Below are 21952 nucleotides of genomic sequence, written 5' to 3' on the forward strand. Positions count from 1 at the left end.
TGAAATAAAAATATAGATTGACTTACAGGATGTATTGACTTACAGGACCCAGAGTCCTTGGGGGGATGAAACATCAGATCGAAAAGGTTACATCTATTCACTGATTTTTTAGGATTATATGAAGATCTCCATAAATGGAGGAGCCACTGTGTTTTGACTCCACTGGGGCTTTCTTATGCACCAAAGGCACGTTTTCTACTTCTACATTTCCATGTGAAAAGAAGCAAGACATTAATATTGGCCTCATGCCTAATGGGGATACAAGAGTCAAGTAATAAATGTCAGGGATATTAAATAAACAAAAAGGAATATTGTTGATTATTCTAGGGGAAAAAATAAAAACTGAGACATGAAAAAGATATGATTGATGCTGATGGGGAGGCCCATTGATCTGATGGGAAGAAACCAGCTGTGGGGAACAAATAGATCATTCTCTGCATGTGGTCCACCATTCAGAGTCTCATGGGACAACATTTATGTAGGAGGATAGTTTAGCAAAGGGTGAGAAGAAAATGTCTTTGAAGGGCAGCACAAATCTTGTTGAATCTGTCACTAGAGACTTTTAGAATAATAAATAACAAGCAAACATCGACAGGAATTTGTATGGCAAATCCTGGACATTCACTCCAGTTATTGGCATGGTGACAGACCCAGCTGGCCTTGGAGGAGCACATGCTAAGGCCATTTTGGGCTCAAGTAATTTGGAAAAGAATCATCCATTCCTCAAAAGTGGCATTAGCATTTATTACTGGACAGTTTACCCCTTTGAGGAGAATGAGATGAAAGAAGAAAATAATGAGGAACATTAGGGAGTGACCTTGTGGGCTCATACAATGGCGCCTGATTTCTTGCTCCCCTCATCACTATCTGAGACACACACAATGGAAGTCAGCAGTTTACTTGATAATTATAACCATCCTACTGGCTTGATGGGGATATGGACTTTCTGAATTAGTCATATTACTTCCATTCCACAAATGTCTTTAGTTAGTCTCTTAGCTGTATTTTCACAGATTTGCTTCTAAGGTGGCCACGTAATATAGTGGTTGATGTACTGAACCTGGATTCAGGAAGAACCCAGTGTGAATCTTCCTCCAGATATTTATTAGCTGTGTGATCCTGGAGCTTCAGTGTTCTCATCTATAAAATGAGAGGGTTGGATTCCATGGCCTTTAAGGTTCTTGCTGACTCTAAATCTGCATTCTTCCTTTGATTGGGCTGCAGAGAATGGCATGGAGGTCTCAGTAAAATCTCAGGCAGATATCCACTTTTGGAGGATGACTCAGAAAAAACTTGGAAATCTCTGAGAAACTATTTCTAATACTTTATTGGAGTTTTGGGTAACAGGATGATAACTGGGGATGATAACTGATGTGAGATCTCTTAACTTAAGGGAATATCATCAGTCAGTCAGTTAATAAACAAACATTTATCCAGTGCCTACTGTATAGCAGACACTGTCCTAGGTGCTGAAGAAACAAAAAGAAGCACAAGATGGTCCTACCAAGTAGCTCACCATCTAGTCAAGGAGATAGCAAGCAACCCTGAGGAAATTGCATTAAAGACATTTAGGTTAAGAGAATTATTAGGGTGTTTTCCCCAATTTTCTAATGGCCTTTGTCTATTTCACTTTTGTCTCTGGTAATGTAGAATCACAGATGGCCCTGTGGAAGTTGGATATCCTGAATATTTTAGGCTGGGTTTGACTTGAGTGTGATCCTAAATCATCTATTGGAAGGCCTATCAGTTAATAATCATAAGAAAAAAATGGTAATTTCTATAAGCAACATCTTCTTAACTTTGTGAGTTAAGGAATTATCTCATCTGACTTGTCTATTTTTTTATTTTTTCTTCCATAATTTGCAAATCATCATTGTCTTTGAGTTTTTAAAGAAAATTGTAGAATGTGATAGAAAGTCTTAGTATCATGGAGGGTGATGGGGGAATGCATTCCCATTGTTAGGAACTTTTCATTCTTTCATATAATTAGTAACTTTCTGTAACTTCTTTGTACATAGTTATTAGCATAGTGTTTTCTCCATTAGATTGTGAACTTAGCTACAATATCTGGCATATAGTAGGCATCTAAAAATGTTTGTTGCATGGGTGACTGGTCACAAAGACTCATTTTATGGAAAATTATTTTGTCATTTCATTTTGATTTAGGATCCATATGTGGTAAAAGGGTAATTCTCATTTTGTCAAAGCCTCGTTGAGGAAAAGAGTAAATGGTTTTTATCCTATTTGACTTTAGGGAGAAGGGTCAAATTCTTTCCTGATCTAGAAGTAGAAAATCAAAATAAGCTACATGTGTATACATCAGTATACAGATATATGTAAACAAGGTGTATGTAAGATAACTGCTTTGGTGTATTTGTGTGTGTGTGTGTGTGTGTGTGTGTGTGTGTGTGTGTGATAACTACATTGGTATATTTGTGTGTGAGTTATTTTAGAGGAAATTGGGGTCAAGTGACTTATTTAAATGTCTGAGATGATATTTGAATTCAGGATTTTCCTGACCCCAGGGCTGGTACTCTATTCACTGCCTACCTAGCTGCTGTTACTGTGTTAATGTAGAGAAAAAGTACTGTATCTAGAAGTAAAGGACTTAGATTTGAATTCTAGATCTATCACTTATAAGCGCTGTAATCCTGAATAAGAAACTTCTCTGGTTCTCCCTTTCTCCATGTGTGAAATGGGGTTGTGAGAATCAAATAAGATGATGCATATAGAGTGATATTTAAATGTTAGGTGATATTATTGGTAGAATTTGTAAAGATTTCTAATTTCTTTTTATCCAGAAGATTAGCAACTTTTAAAAAAATATGTAGTCTTAAATATAGAATCTTTTTCAATATATAGATAATATATTAAAAAATATATAAAATATAAAATTATATAATTTTTTCTCTATATATATTCAATTCATATATATAATATAAAATAATATAGAATCTTTTAATATATAGTCAATATATTAAAATATATATTAATATATATAATATATAAAAACATATAGACTATATATTAAAATATATAGTCAATATAGTTTTAAAGAATTACCTGGGGCCATCATGCCCCTTTGAATTGCCATTCATGTAGTATTTCATTATTTGCTGAATACTTTGCATATATTATCTCAAAATAATAAACATCATCATCACAAGTGGCAACAAATTAATCTGGCATGTAGCAATGGGAGGATATGTCATCATGCGGCCTAGGAAACAAACTCACTGATTCTTGGCCATGGACCTCAGATGCGAAGCTAACTGTCCTTCACGTGATAGGATCCTCCTCTGCCTATCAGCCCTTTAAGATTCAGGTGCACACACAGATAGCAATGATACTTTCCAATTTAAAAGATAACCATGTAATGTGAACTGAAATGACTGGGTGGAAATGTATTGTATCTCCTATCTTGGGGTCATTAAGTAGTGGGAGATATCTTTAAAAAATAAAAAAAAAATGTGATTAAAAATCAAATACCCTCAGGCACATTTGAACTGAGGGATTTAATAACTTTCTGGGACCTTATGTGAGCCAAATGCTGCTAGTCCTGGCCCCATATCCAATCCTTTTGGCAGTGAAGGTTTCTGATATAAGGAAGGTAATCAGGGAAAGTTTTATTAAATTCACCAACCAACAATCAAAATTATTTTCAGGAAACAGGAAACTTTCTCTTTCAAGCATGAAAAGTTGGATCATTTTCTGCAGCCATTTGCGAGGTGTCCTCAATCTCACCCTTTAAATCTGTATCACTCAGGTATCACAGTCTCTGATTTTGGTAGCTGTCGGCTTTTAGATTTGGTCCCCTTTGAGGAGTGGGAAGGCAGATAATTATGACTTCTATATCACCAGAACCATAAACATTAAATCACCTATCTAGTGATTGTATTCACACCCATTTTTGAACCCTTTCAATTTAATGATAGATGGCTAAATCACAAGAGACATTATACATGCTCCCCACATGAATGCTTTCATTTCAGAGCCTACATTAAGCTCAGTTTCCTGACCTGTAAATTTTAGAGCTCTTTTTTTAGTTTATTTTTAATGCACATTGTTTTATGAATCCTTTTTGGAGAGAAAAATCAGAGCAAATGGAAAAAACCAAAGGAAAGATAAAAAAACAAAAAAATAGAAGTGAACATAGCATGTGTTGATTTACATTCAGTCTCCTTAGTTCTTTTTTCTGGATGAAGATGGCATTTTCTGTCCAAAGTCTATTGGGATTCCTTTGGATTACTGAACTACTGAGAAGAACCAAGCCTTTCATAGTTGATCATTCTTGCTGTTATTGTGTGCAATGGATTCATGGTTCTGCTTGTTTCAGAGCGCTTCCTTAGGTCAGGAATTTGGACTTTTCTCTTTGCTTGGAAACAGTCCACCCACATAGGGTATAAATGGATGCTCTGTGAATTTTTCATGATGAAGAGAATGATGAAAGGATGAAGAGTCACATCTTTTGAATAATAATGGTGATAATAATAATAGGGCAGCTAGGTTGCCCAGTGGATAGAGCACTGGAGTTAGGAAAACCTGAATTTATAAACCACCATAGACATTTACTACCTGTGTGATCCTGAGTAAATCAGTTACTTTTTGCTTGCCTTAGTTTCTACATCTATAACATAAAGATGATAATAGCATATAAATAAATAAAATAAAAAATAAAAGTTCCTATTAGACTAAAATCCTCTTGGGTTAGGAATCCTGTCTTCTCTGGATATAAAGACAGAGAAGCTTTACCACTTACCATCTAACAAGTGCAAATCCAGCCTCAAACTCTTGCTGACTTACCTACCTCAGTTTCCTCATTTATAATATGAGGATAATACTAGCTCTATCTCTCAGGGTTGTTGAAGCTATAAAATAGTATAATATTTATAAAGAGCTTTGTAAACTTTAAAGTACTATAAATATTGGTTATTGTTATAATTTTTTGTCTATTCATTTTTCAGTGTATCTAATTCTTTGTGATCCCATTTGGGGCTTTCTTGGCAAAAATACTGGAATGGTTTGTCATTTCCTTCTCCAGCTCATTTTACAGAGGAGGAAACTGAGGCAAACAGGATAAAGTGACTTGTTCAGGTTCATGATAACACTGATATATCCTATTACCAAAGTAGATCTGAAAATGCTTTAGGTGACTCCTATCCATAATGAACTCATCCAGATAGTCTTAGTTAATTATAATAAACAGACTGATATCATTCGGTCATTTCAGTCATGTCTTTGTGACCCTATCTGAGGCTTTCTTGGCAAAGATATTAAAGTTTGCCATTTGTTTTTCCAGCTCATTTATAGATGAAGAAACTGAGGCAGACTGGGTTAAGTGACTTGCCCAGGGCCACACAGTTAGTAAGTATCTAAGGCTGTATTTGAATGTAGTTCTTCCCAACTTCAAACCTGGGAAATTTATCCACTATGCCACCTGGCTGCCCATAAATAGATAGAGGCAATTATTTTTACTCAATTGTTCACAGAATATAAAATATAATAGTAACATAAAAATTTGTCTTTGGATCATTTCTTTCTGAACTTCATCAAAAACAGATGAGAACCAGGTAACAGTAATAATAACAACAACAATAATAATGATATCAATAATATTGCCTAAGGTTATTCAGATATTAAATAGCCAAGCTAATAATTAAAGCCAGGTTTACTAATCCTAAGCCTTCTTATAGGATCTTAGGTTTAGAACTTGTGGGAACCATTTTCCAGATGAGGAAATAAAGTTAAGAGAGATTGATTACATGGGGAATAAGCAGCAGAGGCAGCATTTTCTCCCAGGTTCTCAGATACTCATTTTGATGGTCTGCCTTCCTAAGAGTAAGTGCTTGATATATGGTTGTTGAATAGAAGAATAGATATTTATGACTAAATCTAGATGAATAATAAGCAGGCAGTGTTTCTGGCCACCTTGGCCTATGAGATGACTGAAATTTCCTGGGATAAAAATATTTACAGTAGCAAGTGGTTTACAGGTCAGTTCTCATATGGTACTTATGGAGCTGGCAGTCTGCGGACTCTTTGTCTGCTAGAGATTTGATCAACCATGACCCCCTATTGTTTTCCATAGTGTTATATGGCAACCTTGAGTTCCTACCTCCTGAGCCACTCTTGCTGTTGTTTGCTGATTTATTAATCAATTAATCATTTAATGCTGAAGAGCAGTTAACGGCACAGTGAAAACAAAATCCTAGAGTTCATAATGAATTATCCCCCACCCCCACCCTTCCCCCTAAGGAAGGATCTCTCAGCTTACCCTCATTCCTCTACATCTTTTGTCTTCTTAGCCCTGCCACCATTCCTGTTCTCCTTCCCTAGTTTCATATAGCACAGTCAGAGTCTCTGTTGAATGGAAATCATCAGCAGGTTTTGACTGACCTAGCTTACCTGCATTTTGATAGGATGAACCTTGAAAGGTATTCATGGAAAGCATTATATTGCAAGAATTCAGTGTGACTCAATAAAGATGCAGTGATAATGACCACATTTACTCCTGTTATGTCCTCTTGCTTCAGGATGCCCGTTATTCGCATAGATACCATCATTCTCATTTCTCCCCAAATCACTTAGACTGTGCAATATGATCATTGGCCCGCAGCTGATGCAATTAGTATTTCTTGTGTATATGCTGTTGTTGTTGTATGGCATCATGGACTTTTGGCCCATTGGGCTTTCTTGGCAAAGTTATTAGAGTGGTTTGCTCTTCTCCAGTGTGCTCCCGTTTTATAGACGGGAAACTGAGGCAAATAGAGGGAAGTGACTTGCCCAGGGTCACACAGCTAGTGAGTGTTTAAGACCAGGTTTGAACTTGGGAAGAAGAATCTTCCTGATTCTAAGCCTGGCACTCTATGAACTGAATGACCAAGCTGTGCCAGTAAAAAAGGAATGGGATGCCACAGGAGGAGGTGGATTCCCTCTTGAGGGTCCTTAAGCCAAGGCTAGATTGCCAAGTGTGGGGTGAATTGCAGACAAGATTCTTATATAGTTATGGGTTGGACTAGGTAGTCTGTAAGGTATCTGGAGATTGTCTTCATACCATGATTGGGAATCAGAAGAGAACTTACATAGTGAAAGTATATGGAAAATTTTAAAAGGAGCTTAAGAGAAACCCAATAGCAAACTGGGTGACAGAGGTGTGGATGAGAGGATGGATAGCAGGGACAATCATAATTCAGCTATAGTTGTCTTGGAAAAGAAAGTGATCCATCACTGGTTTCCATGGCAGTTGGGGAGGGAAGAACTGGACCCAAGAGATGTCATAGTGACAGAAACTCTCTCTCTCTCTCAATGTGTGTGTGTGTGTGTGGCCATAGATCTGTGTAGGGGCAGGTCTTCTGCCACATAGTATCATGGGCTCATAGAGGACTCTCCATATAAAGTATGATATATATATTTGAGCTATTAATAGCCTTTTGTAAAATAAATGCTTTTTTTCATAGTCCTAAACTTCATTCCTACATCCCTCCTTAACTATCCTTCTAACATGGATCATTAATCATAAGGGGGAAGGATGATGACTTAATTGTGAATCTGTTTATTATGATTATCAGAGGAAAAAACACCTCCACTAGAATCCAATGTGTGCCTATATAAAATAACATGTAACTTTCCTACTTAGTAAAATCCAGTGTCTTACTCATGTTTCTATCTCTATCTATTTGTCTGTTTATTTATCTATCTCTCCTAATACAGATACACATCTCTCTCTATATATAGAGATATAGATAGATATCTATATTGATATTTCTAAAGATATATTATCTCTCTCTATAAATACATATATCTCTATATGAATAGATATATATATAGATACATATTGATCTCTATAGAAATATCTACATATTTATATCTCTCTATAAATATATACATATATAATGTATATGTAGATAAATAGATAGAAATCTATATCTCTATCGATCTATCTATAGATTTTGTCCTCTTTCTTATTTCTTAGACTCTGTCCTTCATCTCCTACCTCTGTGCCTTTGCATTGACCTTCAGTCCTGCCTTGAATACACTCATCTCATCTCTATTCTGCCTCCTAGAATCCCTTATTCCATCAAGATTAGCCTAATTTCTGCCTATTCCACAAAGCTTTTCCTGACTCCTACCTTTTCTATCCTGCCTTTTCCTACACTGTGGCTGCTACTGAGAGGGCCTTCCCTCTCAAAACTACTCTATACTGATTTTGATTGTTTGGTTTGGTTTTTTCTTCTGGTGGATACTACTATTTGTGCATGTTTCCATTCCAAAAGAATATAAACAACCTAAAGAAAAGTCCATTTTTGGTTTCATATCTCCTGTGCTTAGCTCAGTGTCTGGCATATATAAAATGCTTAATAAATACTGATTGATTGAATGACTATAGGTTGTTAGCTAAAGAAGATTGGACTGTCATTCTTGGATGTGAACAAGAAGACAAAGAGCACTTCCCTTTGACTGGTCTGGGAAAGAGGATTCTTAAATTATTTTCTGAAAATTATTAAAAACTTTTGCTGTGAGAGATTGAAATGATGCTAATAGTCAGGAACACTGCGCCTTCATGTGGTAATTCTTTGGCTTAGTTCATCGAACTTGAATGGGCCTGATAGCTCTCTCTACTTGGTATTAACCTTGAGTTAAATACCTCTACTTTTTTTTTTTTTGTTCATTTGTTCTCTAGGACCCTGCATTCTCTTCTGCGATCCATGACAAGCTCCAGGTTCCCAACACCATCCGGAAAGCGTGGAATGAGCGGGACAACCGCTGTGACATTTGTGCGACTCACTTGAACCAGCTGAAGCAGGAGGCCATCCAGATGGTGCTGACCCTGGAGCAGGCGGCCAACAGCGAGCACTATGACACATCGCCAAGCTCGCCTCCACCACTTGCTAACATCCCCGCCTTGGTGGGACCCCGACACGTGGGTGGCCTTCAGCAGCCCCGAGACTGGGCCTTTGTGCCTGCTTCCTATGCCACCTCTAACTACACAGGCTTCATCACCAACAAACATGGCAGCAAGCCCAATAGCCTTGGGGTTGGCACTGGGGCAGAGAAGAAGAATGGATCCCCTACTCACCAGGCCAAGGTCAGCCTTCAAATGGCCACCAGCCCCAGCAATGGGAATATCCTCAACTCAGTGGCCATCCAGGCCCACCAGTATCTGGATGGTACCTGGTCTCTGTCCAGAACAAATGGAGTCACACTATACCCCTACCAGGTAAGTAGCTATTGGGGAAGAGCCAAGGTGGCTTTGGGCAAAGTTGTAAAATAAGCAATTGGCATTTCCTTTCCCTTTTCCATTTTGGTACCTGCTCTAAATCAGGTGTAGGCAATATAGTGGGTCAGACTTCAAAGGACCTGTGTTCAAATGCTACCTCTGGTACTTGCTATCTGTTACCATGTGCAGATTACTTTGTGTCACTAAGTCTTAATTTTCTTTTCTGTAAAATGAGGTAGGGATGGACCAGATGGACTCTAAATTCCCTTTAAAATCTAAATCTGTGATTCATTCTTATGAACTACTAGTTGCCCAAGGTTCTTCACCTATTATCAGTGCCTTACCTCTTTGGGGAAATACCATATCCACCAAGCCTTCACACTCCTATTCATTGTACTACTGAGTCTTATTCAGGACTTTTGCAAGTCACAGAATCCTGGGATCCTATATTGTCAGAGCTGAAAAAGTCTCAACAGGTCATCTAATTTAATCCCCATGAAATGGACTCATCATTTTTGTCAAATTAATCCCACATTCAGCTTTGAACTGAATGCTCCCAGTGATCTGGAGTTCATGGTCTTATTTTTTGTAAACTGATAAATAAATCCATGCTAAGGTATTAATGGAGAATGATGGCTCCAAAGTAACAATGAGTAAATTTACATAACCTAATGCAATAGATCCCAACTTCTTCAAGTATAGGGGCCCCCTTTTAACATAAAATTTCTGGGATGCCACATAAAAGGATTTGTACTACGTAGTATTTCTGTTGATAGAGAAAATTCATGGTGACAAAAAGCTACTATGAATTTTCTTGTTTAATCATGTCCAAAAATTTGTGACTCCATTTTCTTGGCAAACACACTGGAGTGGTTTACTATTTCTTCTCTATCTCATTTTACAGATGAGGAAACTGAGGCAAACAGAGTTAAGTGACTTGTCCAGGGCCACAGTTAGTAAAGTATCTGAGGCCAAATTTGAACTCGGAAAAACGAGTCTCCTTGACTCCAAACCCAGCACTCAGTTGTGTCACTGTGAATTTAGCAAATCTTTAAAACGAGTTTGTGTCTTATTACAGTAACATATGCATACACTTGAAAAATAGTAACACATTTGCATAAAACCGAATTTATTCAATAGATATAGATTTTAGATTATAGAAAAACCTGCATGTCCCACATCTTATAGGTTAATCTAGGGTCTTTTGATTCTAAAACAAGAATGGAAAATATCTTCTTTTAAGTGCTGGATGATGCACTTTTTCTAACAAGTTTGTTGTATCTGAAAATTTTAGAATTGGATTGGAATTTGACAATGATTAACTTGTCCAGCTTAGATAAAGTGACATGCCCACTCTCACACGTTAGTAGAGGTGAGATTGGAATCAAGTTCACACTACTCTCTTATCTGCCTCCCTGCCTCTCTTCATTTGCAAAATTTATTAAGTGATCTTGTACATACTGTTCAATTCAAACACTTCATGATTCTAAGGGTATGTCTCATCTTTGCCTTAGTTGGGAAACAGTCAAAGCAATAAGCAAGTTGGGCCTTCTTTGTGCTTATGTTAAAATATTATTGAGTGTCTTTTATTTGCTCCTATCGCCCCTTTCTCCCCAATACCTGGCTTCTACCCATATCCCTATTTTTAGTGCCATCACCAAAGCTAAACTATAAATATTCACAGTTTATTATTCTTTGAAAGAATTGTACTGGATACTAAAGCACAGTGTTGCATCTTGATACTTAAATAAAAAAGGAAATAAAGAACGGCCCCTTATTAGCAGATTTAGGTAGGAAGGACAAACTTAAAAACGGTTACATAAAATGATGTTTGATGATTATTTAAGTTTTTAAAATACCAACAGATCCTTATATAGCCTTTTAAATTCTACAAAGCACTGTATATCTATATTTCATTGGAGCCTCACAAACCTATGAAGTAGATATTTACAGATATTATTACCCCCATTTTATAGATGACAGAACTGAGGTTTAAAGAGATAAAAATGACTTGCTCATGATCACATAGGGAATAAATGTCATAGGCCCATTTCTAGCCCAGACCTTCCTGTTTTTAATTTATTATTCATATCACCCTTTCCCCCTTCCTCATTTTCCTAACCTATTTTTTCCCTTCCTCATCCGTGGGTAAGAAAGAAATGCTTATATAATAAGATCTTTGTCTTTCCAACTTGAGGTCCTGTTCAATACAATTTACAAGGACTACCAGCTTGAGAAAGTTTGCCTTGTGAAGTATCTTTCTAATGGGTCTTTATTGCCTCTTTTCAAGTTTAACACACACAGGGTCACACATTTCCCTGAGCAAAAGGGACCAGAGGAAATCTCTCTGGGATAAAGAGATTTGGTATCTGGCTATGAATTGGTATCCTCTTGTGTCATGATTTTGTCAGGCTGATGCCCAGGGACAGGGCTATGGGACTGGCTAGACTTGATGTCTCCTGCTATGGGCATCTCCCTGCAGTAAATATACTTTTAGTTCAACAGTCTAGACAACTTGTCACAAATGATTGAATGCCCTGATAGCTGGCCTTATTTTCCTGCTCATGATTTTTTTTTTTTTAAAAAAGAGCAAATCCTTCCTCTGGAAAACGGCCACAGACCACTGCATCTGCCCAGACATGCCCCGAGAATTGCAGAGAGAGAGAGAGAGAGAGAGAGAGAGAGAGAGAGAGAGAGAGAGAGAATGAAAATGAGGAAGGAGAGAAAGAGATCTCAAAAGTTTCCGAAGGATCCTCTCCTCCCTGTATCTATAACCCAGCCTTTTGAAGGGAAGAGGAACCAATAAGGTTTGCCTATCTCTCTCTTTCTCTCTCTCTCTCTCTCTCTCTCTCTCTCTCTCAGATATGTGGAACAATTAAGAAAAAAAATATAAGGTAGAACTTTCTTACAATTATGGTTGCTATACATTAGTCTGGTTTCCAAAGGACCTTGTGAACTTTCTCTGAGGTCTTTAAAAAAAGGATAGCTTCTCGATGATCTGGGGTGATTTATAGACCAGGGGTTCTTAAATTAGAGCCCTTGCTTTAAAAATATTTTTATAATTATTTCAGTTTAAGTGACTTCCTTTGTAATCTTATGTATCTAAAAACATTATTCTGAGTGGTCTATAGACTTTACAGATAGCCAGATGGGGTCTAAAACAGGAAACAATGTTTAGAAGCCCTGATTTGCAGGAAGAAACTCGATAGCCTCTCAAGGTCTAGATATTCCAAGTTGTCTTTTGTAACTGTTTCTGAAACATGTAGGCAAGAGCAAAGTTGAATGAGGAGTCCTTCACTTTAATACTGGGAATAAAAAAAATAAACGCCAGAGAAGTAATTCTGAGGTCACTGGTGGTGGACTGAAAGTGAAGTTGGTTCTAGTCATAGCCCAGATACTATTGGGCTTTTAGATATCAATACATGAATACTTTGGAACACCTTAATGAGTATTCTCTTCACTCGTACAGATTAGAACATCTCTTTCTGTACACTTTAACCATCAGTAATTTTTTCCAAGGCCTTAATAAAACAATCTTTTGTGGATTTGGTTCTTTTAATGATGGAGTCCTGAATGTCATCTCAAATGTTTGATTTCTTTGTAGTAAGATGATCCATCTGTGCAGCCAAAAAAAAAAAAAGTTGCCTCTTCATTTAATGGCTATTTTAGTGCAACAATCTCTCCGTTTCTCTGTTTCTGTTTGTCTGTTTCTCCTTCCTCCTGTCTCTTTCTCTTTCTTTTTCTCTCCCCTCTTCTCTCTTTTCCTCCTTGCTCCCTTCTCTTTTCTCTTTCCTCTTCTTTTCCTCCTCTAGTTCTCTTTTATTCTCTGTGTCTCTCTTTTCTCTCTCTTTTCCTCCTCTCTTCTCTGTACTCTCTTTCCTTTTTTCCATCTCCCTCCTTGCTGGGTATCTTCTCTTTCTCCTATTATCCCCCCCTTCTCAAATACATGTTCTCTCTCCCTCTCCCTTAGCCTCTCCCTTTTCCTTTCTCTTCCTCTCTCTCTCTCTCCCTTCCCTGTCTATCATTTATCAATATTTAGATAGATAGGTTGAGAAAAAATTGGATACATCTATGTAGATGTCTATAAAGAAAAAGATAAATTTCTTTACATATATACTATCTGCCATATATATGTGCTTTGTGAACAAAGTAGAATTGCAGTAGCTCAAAAAGCCATGAAATGTGCAAATTTAGCGATGTCTCCACTCTAAATGTTTATATGGATTATTTTTGCCTGACCTGTAGTAGAACCTTCCAAGCTCATATTGGTCCAGTTAGCCATTGTTAGTCATACTTTACCTTGACCTTGACATAGTGATGTCATTTTGGTCCTCTTTGAGCACAAAAGCAAAACAATGAACATGTATGTACATACATATGTCTTTATACACATACACACATATATAAACGAAAGTAAAAATTTAGAAGTAAAGTTATTCCATTTTCTATTGTTTTTAATACGCATTTCTTTATGAATTATGTTGGGAAAGAAAAATCAGAGCAAAAAGGAAAAATCATGGGGGAGGTTAAAAAAAACAGAAAAAAGAAGTAAAAATAGCATGTGTTGATTTAAATTCAGTTTTCTTAGTTCTTTTTCTGGATACAGATAACATTTTTTTGTCCAAAGTCACTGGGAGTGCTTTGGATCACTGAACCATTGAGAAAAACCAAGTCTTTTATAGTTGATCATCTCATGTTCTTCTTGTTAATGTATACAACGTATTCCTGGTTCTACTTGTTTTGCTCAGCTTTCGTTCGTGTAAATCTTCCCAGGCCTTTTTAAAATCAGCTTGTTTATCATGTTTTATAGAACAATAATATCCTATTACCTTCACATACCACAGCTTGTTCAGATGTTCCCCAATTGATGGCATCTACTCATTTTCCAATTCTTTGCTACCACAAAACAAACTTCTACGAACATTTTTGCACATGTCATTTTTATTTTATGTACCCTTTGGACATAGTTCAGAATTGTTTTCCAGAATGGTTGGATCATTTCTCAACTCCACTAACAATGCATTAGTATCCCAATTTTCCCACATTCCCTCCAACATTTGTCATTATCTTTTCCTGTCATTTTAGCCAATCTGAGAGGTGTGAGGTGGTATCTCAGAGTTGTTTTAATTTTCATTTACCAATTTTTTTGAGAGGCAATTGGGGTTAAGTGACTTACTGAGGATCACACAGATAATAGGTGTCAAGTGTCTGAGATTCTCCTGACTACAGAGCTTGTGCTCTATCCACTGTGTCACCTATATGCCCCTGGAGCAAAGCTAAAAATAAGCATATCTTTTTCATCAAGCACTAGTGTGAAATGATGTGATTATAGAGATCTCTTTTGAACCAAAAATATATTTGAAATTATTCCTTTTCAACACATTTTTCTTAGTCCCAAGTCTGCATTTTATGTTTATGGTGATGTAACAGATGTCATCATTCTTAAAAATCATATGGGTTATTTGGATCTTCCAAGTTCTCTCTATGTTGCATTGGAGGTAGTAAGTCAAAGGGCATATGTGGATAGGAAGTCAGTGTGGGAAAGGGGGAGGGAGGCAGGGATCAATTATACATCTTTTTCTAGGTGTACAATTGGGTCATTTTATTCTCTACCAAGAAATCAAACATTTGAGACAGCTATTTAATGGTACTTGGGCCTTCATTATTAAAAGAACTAAAGGAAAGCCTCTAGCATTGGGAAAAGCCCCCAGAGAATGACAGATACTCTCCCCGCTACATACACACCCTGAGCCAGCTAAGCACATCTTTAATAGAAGAGGCTACAGAGCCTTTACTTGAATTAGATTGAGTTTTGACCTTGATAAAAATACCAAGCATCTTGATGTCATGCTAATTATCACCTTCATTCAATCAATGAGTGTTTATTAGGCATGTACTCTCTGCCAGGAGCTATGCTGACTGGGTAGTGAGAATACAAAGATAAAAAATGAAACAGACCTTACTCTCAAGAATCTGACATTATATTCAGAGGGACAAGGTATTTACCTCTAGTGTACACATATAAAACAAATAGCAGCTGGGAAATGGGGATCAGAAAGAGATATTTGAAGGAAAGAAGGGATTATGAGATACAAGAGACCCTAAGGCAAAGAATGGACAATGGTTAATTCTTTTTTTTTTTTTTTTTTTTTGCTATATGCCACTTTTTCTCAGTTTTCACTTAATAGTTACAGTAAATAAATGCTCTTGAAGTCTGTCCCCATAGCACTTATGATAATAGAATTATAGAATGTGAGAATTGGAAGAGACCTTAGGGAACAACTAATACATTCATTTCATAGATAAGGAAACTGAATAACTCTCATGGTAACCCAATAAAACTTGTAAATTGATAAAAATAAAACTATTATTAATGGTCCCTTAAGAAGATAGCCTCAACCTCAGGAAAACGCTGAGGTTGCTCCTCATGATTGATTGCTATACACAGGAAGAAACCGTGAGCCCAAATCTCCTCATCGGAGTCTAAAAAATAAGATTTCTGATTACAGATTAACCAATTTAATTACCAGTTAGCTGATTTGAACCCCAGCTTTTCATGGAAAACTATGAATTCCTCTAACATGTCTTATAACAGATTTTTTTAGTGCTTGAGGGCATTGATCTCAGATTTAAGAGAGGAGCTTTAAAATGGAGAAAGAGGGTTTTGTTGTTGTTTTTTCTCACAGTACATTGGAAATATCAGAAAAAAATTGAAGAAAGAGCTTGCTAGTTTATAGTCTTCACAAAAAGAGGACTCTCATTTCAATTTTCTGACTTCCCTAATACCTAGCATGATATTCAATGCACAGGAGGCACTTAAGTAAAATGCTTGCCGTGTATTTCATTGTATGGGTTTAAATGAATATATGGATGAATCATGAAAAGAAACTGAAGGGTGCAGTGTACATCTAATCTTTGAGAAAAAAGCATAAAGGGAAATTTCTGTCCTTCCTCAGAAAATTCCCCACAGAGTCAATATTAGAGACTTATGTGATTTAGCATTGTATATATTTCATACACATTTACCTTCTGGATCGAATGAGATAATATTTATAAAGTGCTTAGCACAATTGCTGGCACATAGTAGGTGTTTAGGAATAAATATTTATTCCTTCTCCCTCATGGATTTGCCAGCCTGATCCTTCTAGTATCACATAATTATAGAATGTGAATTCATCCCAGAGGTAAGTTAGTCTACAGCTTTCTCAAATCACTAATACTGTCTAAAATATGGCGATCCTCTCTCTGCTTGAAGACCTCCAGTGACAGAAAAAATCTACCATTATTTTGTGGAATCAGCAGGTATTTCATGCCATAAATATCCAGCTGAATGTTATGGGCTATGAATCTAGTTCAGGATTTGGAGTATGTGAACAAATCATTTTGTCCTACTTGCCTGAAAACTGCATACTGGTCTTGTTCAGTTGTTTTCAGTCATGTCCAACTCTTTGTGACCCTCATTTGGAAATTTTCTTGTCAGAGATACTGAAGTAGTTTGGCATTCCTTCTCTAGCTCATTTTACTGATGAGGAAATGGAGACAAACAGGGTTATGTGACTTGCCCAGGGTCACACAGTAAGTAACTGAGGCCAGATTTGAACTCAGAAGGATGAGTCTTCCTTGACTCTGGTCCTGACACTCTATTCACTGTACTACCTATCTACTCTGGTACTTTACTTAAATACCTTGTCAATGCCTCAAACTCAGCATATCCTGAGAAGGAGCCAGTTATTCCTGTCAAATGACAACTAATTGCCACCTACAGGGAAGAAAAATCAGTCTATCTGAGATAGTAGAGTCGAGAGAGGAGGAGGGGAAGAGACAGAGACAAACACACACAGATTGAGAGAGAGAGAGAGACAGAGACAGAGACAGAGAAACAGAGATGGGGGGAGAGAGAGAGACAGAGAGAAAGAGAGTGAGAGAGCGAGAGAGCGAGAGAGTGAGAGACAGACAGAAAGAAAAAGAGAGAGAACTGCCAACAAGTGATTAGATTTTACTCTTGTTTCTTTTGAGCTTAAAATAGTATTATATAATGGCACACAACTGAACCATTTTCTAACTTAGGAGAAACTGATGAGTGATGGTGAAGATGAACATTTTATCTTTCTTTACTCTTGTTTATAGATAATCAAAGAGACGCTAAATTAGTTAATGTTATTCCTTTTGGTTTAGCTTTGGCAAATCCATGGACATAGGCAAAGAAATCAACTTGTACAGCTTCTATCTTAAGACAGAGAATTTTGTTGAAGCTGATGATATTGTTACGATGATGTGATATTTAAAATAAAATATAGGTCATGTAAGAATTTCACACCATTTCTCAATGGCTGAAACTTTTATCTAAAAATAGCCTCCTTAAGACAGGTATTATAAAACCAGGCTCTGGCCATGAAACTGCTCTGATCATCAATTTTATGGTTTTACAGTGCTAGAGTGCCAGGCCGGGAGTCAGGAAAACCTGAGTTCAAATCCAATTTCAGACACTAGCTGTGTGAGTCACTTAACCTTATTTACCTCTGTTTCCTCATCTATAAAATGAGCCGGAGGAGGAAATGGCAAACTACTCTGATATCTTTGCCAAGAAATCATCAGATGAGGTTACAAAGAGTCAGTCGCAAATGAAGCAAATAAACAACAACCCCACCGACTCTAACCCTAACCCTAACCCCTCTCCCCTCCCCCCTTAAGACTTGAAGAAGTAACTGCTGAAGAATTTTTGGGAATAAAATATTGTGGGATAAAGCATCTTCCAGTTACAAAGGATGCTACCTAGGAGGAATGGGGTGAACCATGGAGATTCAGAAGCTGTTACTAGAATCTGTTTTATAAACCAAGGATTCTACTATATCCCACGACTGGTGAAATCTTTATGCTTACTGAAAGTGGCCATTATTGGCCTTCATCATTAAGGATATTACTACTATTTAGCTTACATTTTACATAGACTCATTAAGGTTTGCAAAATATATAATCTCATTTTATTCATTAGATTAGCAAATCTTACTGTTTTTTTTACCTTTATGAATCAATGACTAGTCATTCAACGTATATTAAATGCCTACTGAATACAGAGCATCATTATGATTGCCATTTTTATTTATAGCTATTTATTTCTTCCATTGGTATCATCAGCAAATTACAACCATTATCCATTCCCAGCTAAGTAAAGCCCACAATGCTGTTAAACCTGTAGCAAATATGAGTAAATTTTATAGCATTTTAAAAATTAAGGGTCCTTAGGAATTGTCTTGGATATGAGTAAATTTTATAGAATTTTATAACACGTAGAGTCTTTAGATATCTTATCTTGTCCACCCTCCTCATGTGACTTTTGAGGATTTTAGGACCCAGAAAACTAAAATGACTTTTCAAGGTCATATAGCCATTTAGAATCAGCTTTCTGGTTTTTGGACTCATAAAACTTTTGAGTTTGGAAAAGTTATAGAATTACAGAGATTTAGAATTGAAAGGGATTTGAGAGACCTCCTAAGAACTCTCTGGAGTTCTTAACCTGGGGTCTATGAATTTAAAAAAAATATATTTTTATTACTGTATCTCAATATAATTGGCTCCCATTGTAATCTCACATAATTTATTTAAGGCAACTAAAAACATCATTCTGATAAGTCCATCAGTTTCATCTGACTTGAGAAGGGGCCTAATGACACAAAAATAGTAACTTTTATTCTAGTACAACCTGCTTATTTTACAGATAAGGGAATCATGGTCTGGAGAGACTAAGGAATTTAGAATTATAGAATCAAAGATTTAGCCTGGAAATGAACTTGGAGACTGTCTAGTCCAATACTTTTGTTTTATAGACAAGCAAACCAACATCTAGGAGAGCCAAGTGGTTTGCCAAAGGTCCCACAAATAACTGGGGATTTGCATCTAGCTACTCTGACTACTCTGGGCACTAATAGATGAGCCTTTGCCTGATCTTACCCAACACCTAGGCCACCATGCCCTATCTAAATCATGCTGCTTAAATTTTGGCTATTCTCCTTCCACCAGAAACTAGACTCTGCTCTTGGGACCTTGAGCTGTAGTAGTTGGTCCTCTGCTTTGTTTGGCTTGGAATCCAGCCATCCTTGCACTTCTTAACTATTTCCAAACCTTGAGCACATATTCTTCCCCATCCCTTTCCAAATCTATATGTTTTCCCCTATTAGCATGTAAGCCTATTGAGGGCATGAATTGTCTTTCTTGTATTTATAGCTCTAATGTTTGCCATAGTGTATGATACATAAATGCTAAATTAATTTTTAAAAATTAATTCATTAATTGATTCATTCCAGAGCCAATATTCTTTGCCAATACTTCATAAGAAGAATTTTTTAAATAATTCAAGCCAAGATTGTTGGGTCCATATACATTTTTTTTAGTAAACATCTTGCTTGCCATCTCTTCTGTCCCTGCAGTACTATTGGTTTAGTCCAATGCTACATGTTGATCAAATAAGAGGACACCAGAGATATATATTTTTTTGTTCTATGGGGAAATCACAATGATGCATTTATCCATTGGACGAATTATTTTGTCCACTGAAAACACCTGATATTCTACCACCTATATTGCTGAAGAATAGTGTATGATGGCTTTCCAATTGGGAGACCCCTGTAATAATATGTTAAGTATCTTAGTTTTCATCACATGCAATGTGACATAACAGAAAGAAACCAGGCATCTAAGACAGAATGGCTTGTGTTCAAGTTCAGCTTATGACACTTAGCCTCTGACTTCTTTTAAGAGTAAAAATTGCAGAGAAAGTATCATATTGCATCATTAAAGGGAGTGTCCTTATCTGGGAATTCTCTATAAGGATGAAATTGCAGGTCCACTTATATCTTTCAATCTTAGATGATGTTTAGATTGGCTACATAATTTCATTCAATTATCCAGTAAACAGTTATTAAGCACCTACTCTGTGTCATGTTCTTTTTATGGTACTCCCATGTTTGGAGTTGATAATAACCAGAGACAAAGGGACATTGGAAAAGTCACTTAACTTCTTCTGGGTCTCAGTTTCCTCATCTCTGTTGGACTTGATGGCCTCCAAAATTCTCTCTAGCTCTAAAGCTATCATCCCATGACTGCTTTCAGTCACTTTGGGAAAGATCAAATGAGCCATTGAATGGAAATCTTGGAAGTGTCCTGGGAATTGACTTCTTACTCTAAAAACTTGCCTTGCAAAAACTTGTGCAGGTGTGCTTTTGTTTGTGGTTTTCTGTGGACATACGGAGAGAGCAGTTACTTTGGCTGACAGGTGTGGGGCCCCTCCTGAACTCCCATTAGGGATTTCCAAATACATAAGAGTTTAAACTCCTTAGCAACAAGACTTACAATAACAATATTTGCCTGAAAGTTAATTGGGTCCAGATCTTTAGTCCACTGAGAGTATCCTGAGTCTGTAAAAGTGTCTGACATGCTGATTTTATAATGACTCCCTGGCTTTTCTCAGATAATAAAAGTTCCATATGATTCAGAACACTACCCTCCTCCAGATTCTTGGTTTTTGTCATTTTAATCCATGCAACAAAAGACTAATAGATGCCCCGAGTAAGAAGTTTTCTGGGAAATACGGAATGTCCCAAAATTTTTAGTGCAGTTCATATCTTTAATTGCTTAAAAACTGTACTATGACTTTAGGGCCAGCAAATAAACAAATAAGTGTGTGTGTGTGTGTGTGTGTGCATATTCATTTACACATCTATATTTGCATAGATGTATACATCTATTACCCTATATATGCACCTTTCAGCACTTATTTTTATTGGTGATTACAAATAGCATTTATCTCATCTGCCTACAATGGGTAGGAATAAAATGCCAGCAGCTCTTACTTTTGAACATATATTTGACTGTGCAAAGAGGATACAAGCTGCCTTTTATCAGTCATCACGTCACAGCGTAGGATACAAAGTGCTGTATAATGTGGATTATGAGAAGATACAGAAGGACAGTCTAGGTAACATGATCCTTAATGCTTTTCATGAAGGGGACTGGATATGACAGAAAGGGCAGGGGGCTGTTTGAAGGATATCTAGAATCAACCAGAATAGGAAGATTGGATTGCTGTCTCAATCCCCATGGTACTAATACAGGGGTGGGTGGGTAATTTACCTGGAATTCTCATTCATTCTTCCATCACTTGAATCCTTGTCCCAAATTCTTAATGTGGATATTTTCTGAGGATCAGTCTGTTTTGGGGCAAAAAAGAGACCCTGTTTCTTTTTCTACTTCTTTCTCTTCCCCCACCTCTAGCCTAATGCTCTGCACACTGTAGATACTTAATAAATATTTGTTGATTATAGAATAATATTCTTCCTTTTAGTCATCAGTCATTTCAGATCAATTCTCTTGGATTTGGTCAACTTGAAGTGCAGATCAGAAAAATTAGGACACTTTCAAGTCTTTTTTGTAAGAGTATGTTTTGCTTTTGTGCTTATCTTAGAGTATGTGGACAATAGCATTCATTACTGGCAAAGCAGGTTACTTGCTTTGCTAGTAACCATTCAGAAATGTGCACTTAACAAAGGTTTTCATGCTTTAAGTTGCTGGGTTAGGGGTAAGGTTTGAATCAGTTTGTGCCATGGTAACAACTACCCTTTGCCCTCTTGTCTCTGGTAGTCCCAGTTTCGTAACTGGTAGAAGGGTTTAGGACCAAGATGGGCAATTACTCTAGTGTAGGTAAGCAATGCTGCCATCTAGTGAGAATGGAATACTCTAACA

General features: G+C 36.9%; 1 protein-coding gene across 1 annotated transcript in view; it reads left to right on the plus strand.

The window, feature by feature from the left end:
* KIF26B (kinesin family member 26B) overlaps positions 1-21952 on the plus strand; it is a 612624-nt gene that overhangs the window by 226022 nt on the left and 364650 nt on the right. Inside the window, exon 3 of the mRNA XM_003767766.4 lies at positions 8681-9217. Coding sequence (XP_003767814.2) covers positions 8681-9217 — 537 coding nt within the window. The remainder of the gene's footprint in view (positions 1-8680; positions 9218-21952) is intronic.

This window comes from Sarcophilus harrisii, chromosome 4, assembly GCF_902635505.1.
Source record: "Sarcophilus harrisii chromosome 4, mSarHar1.11, whole genome shotgun sequence".
Classification (NCBI taxonomy): Eukaryota; Metazoa; Chordata; class Mammalia; order Dasyuromorphia; family Dasyuridae; genus Sarcophilus; species Sarcophilus harrisii.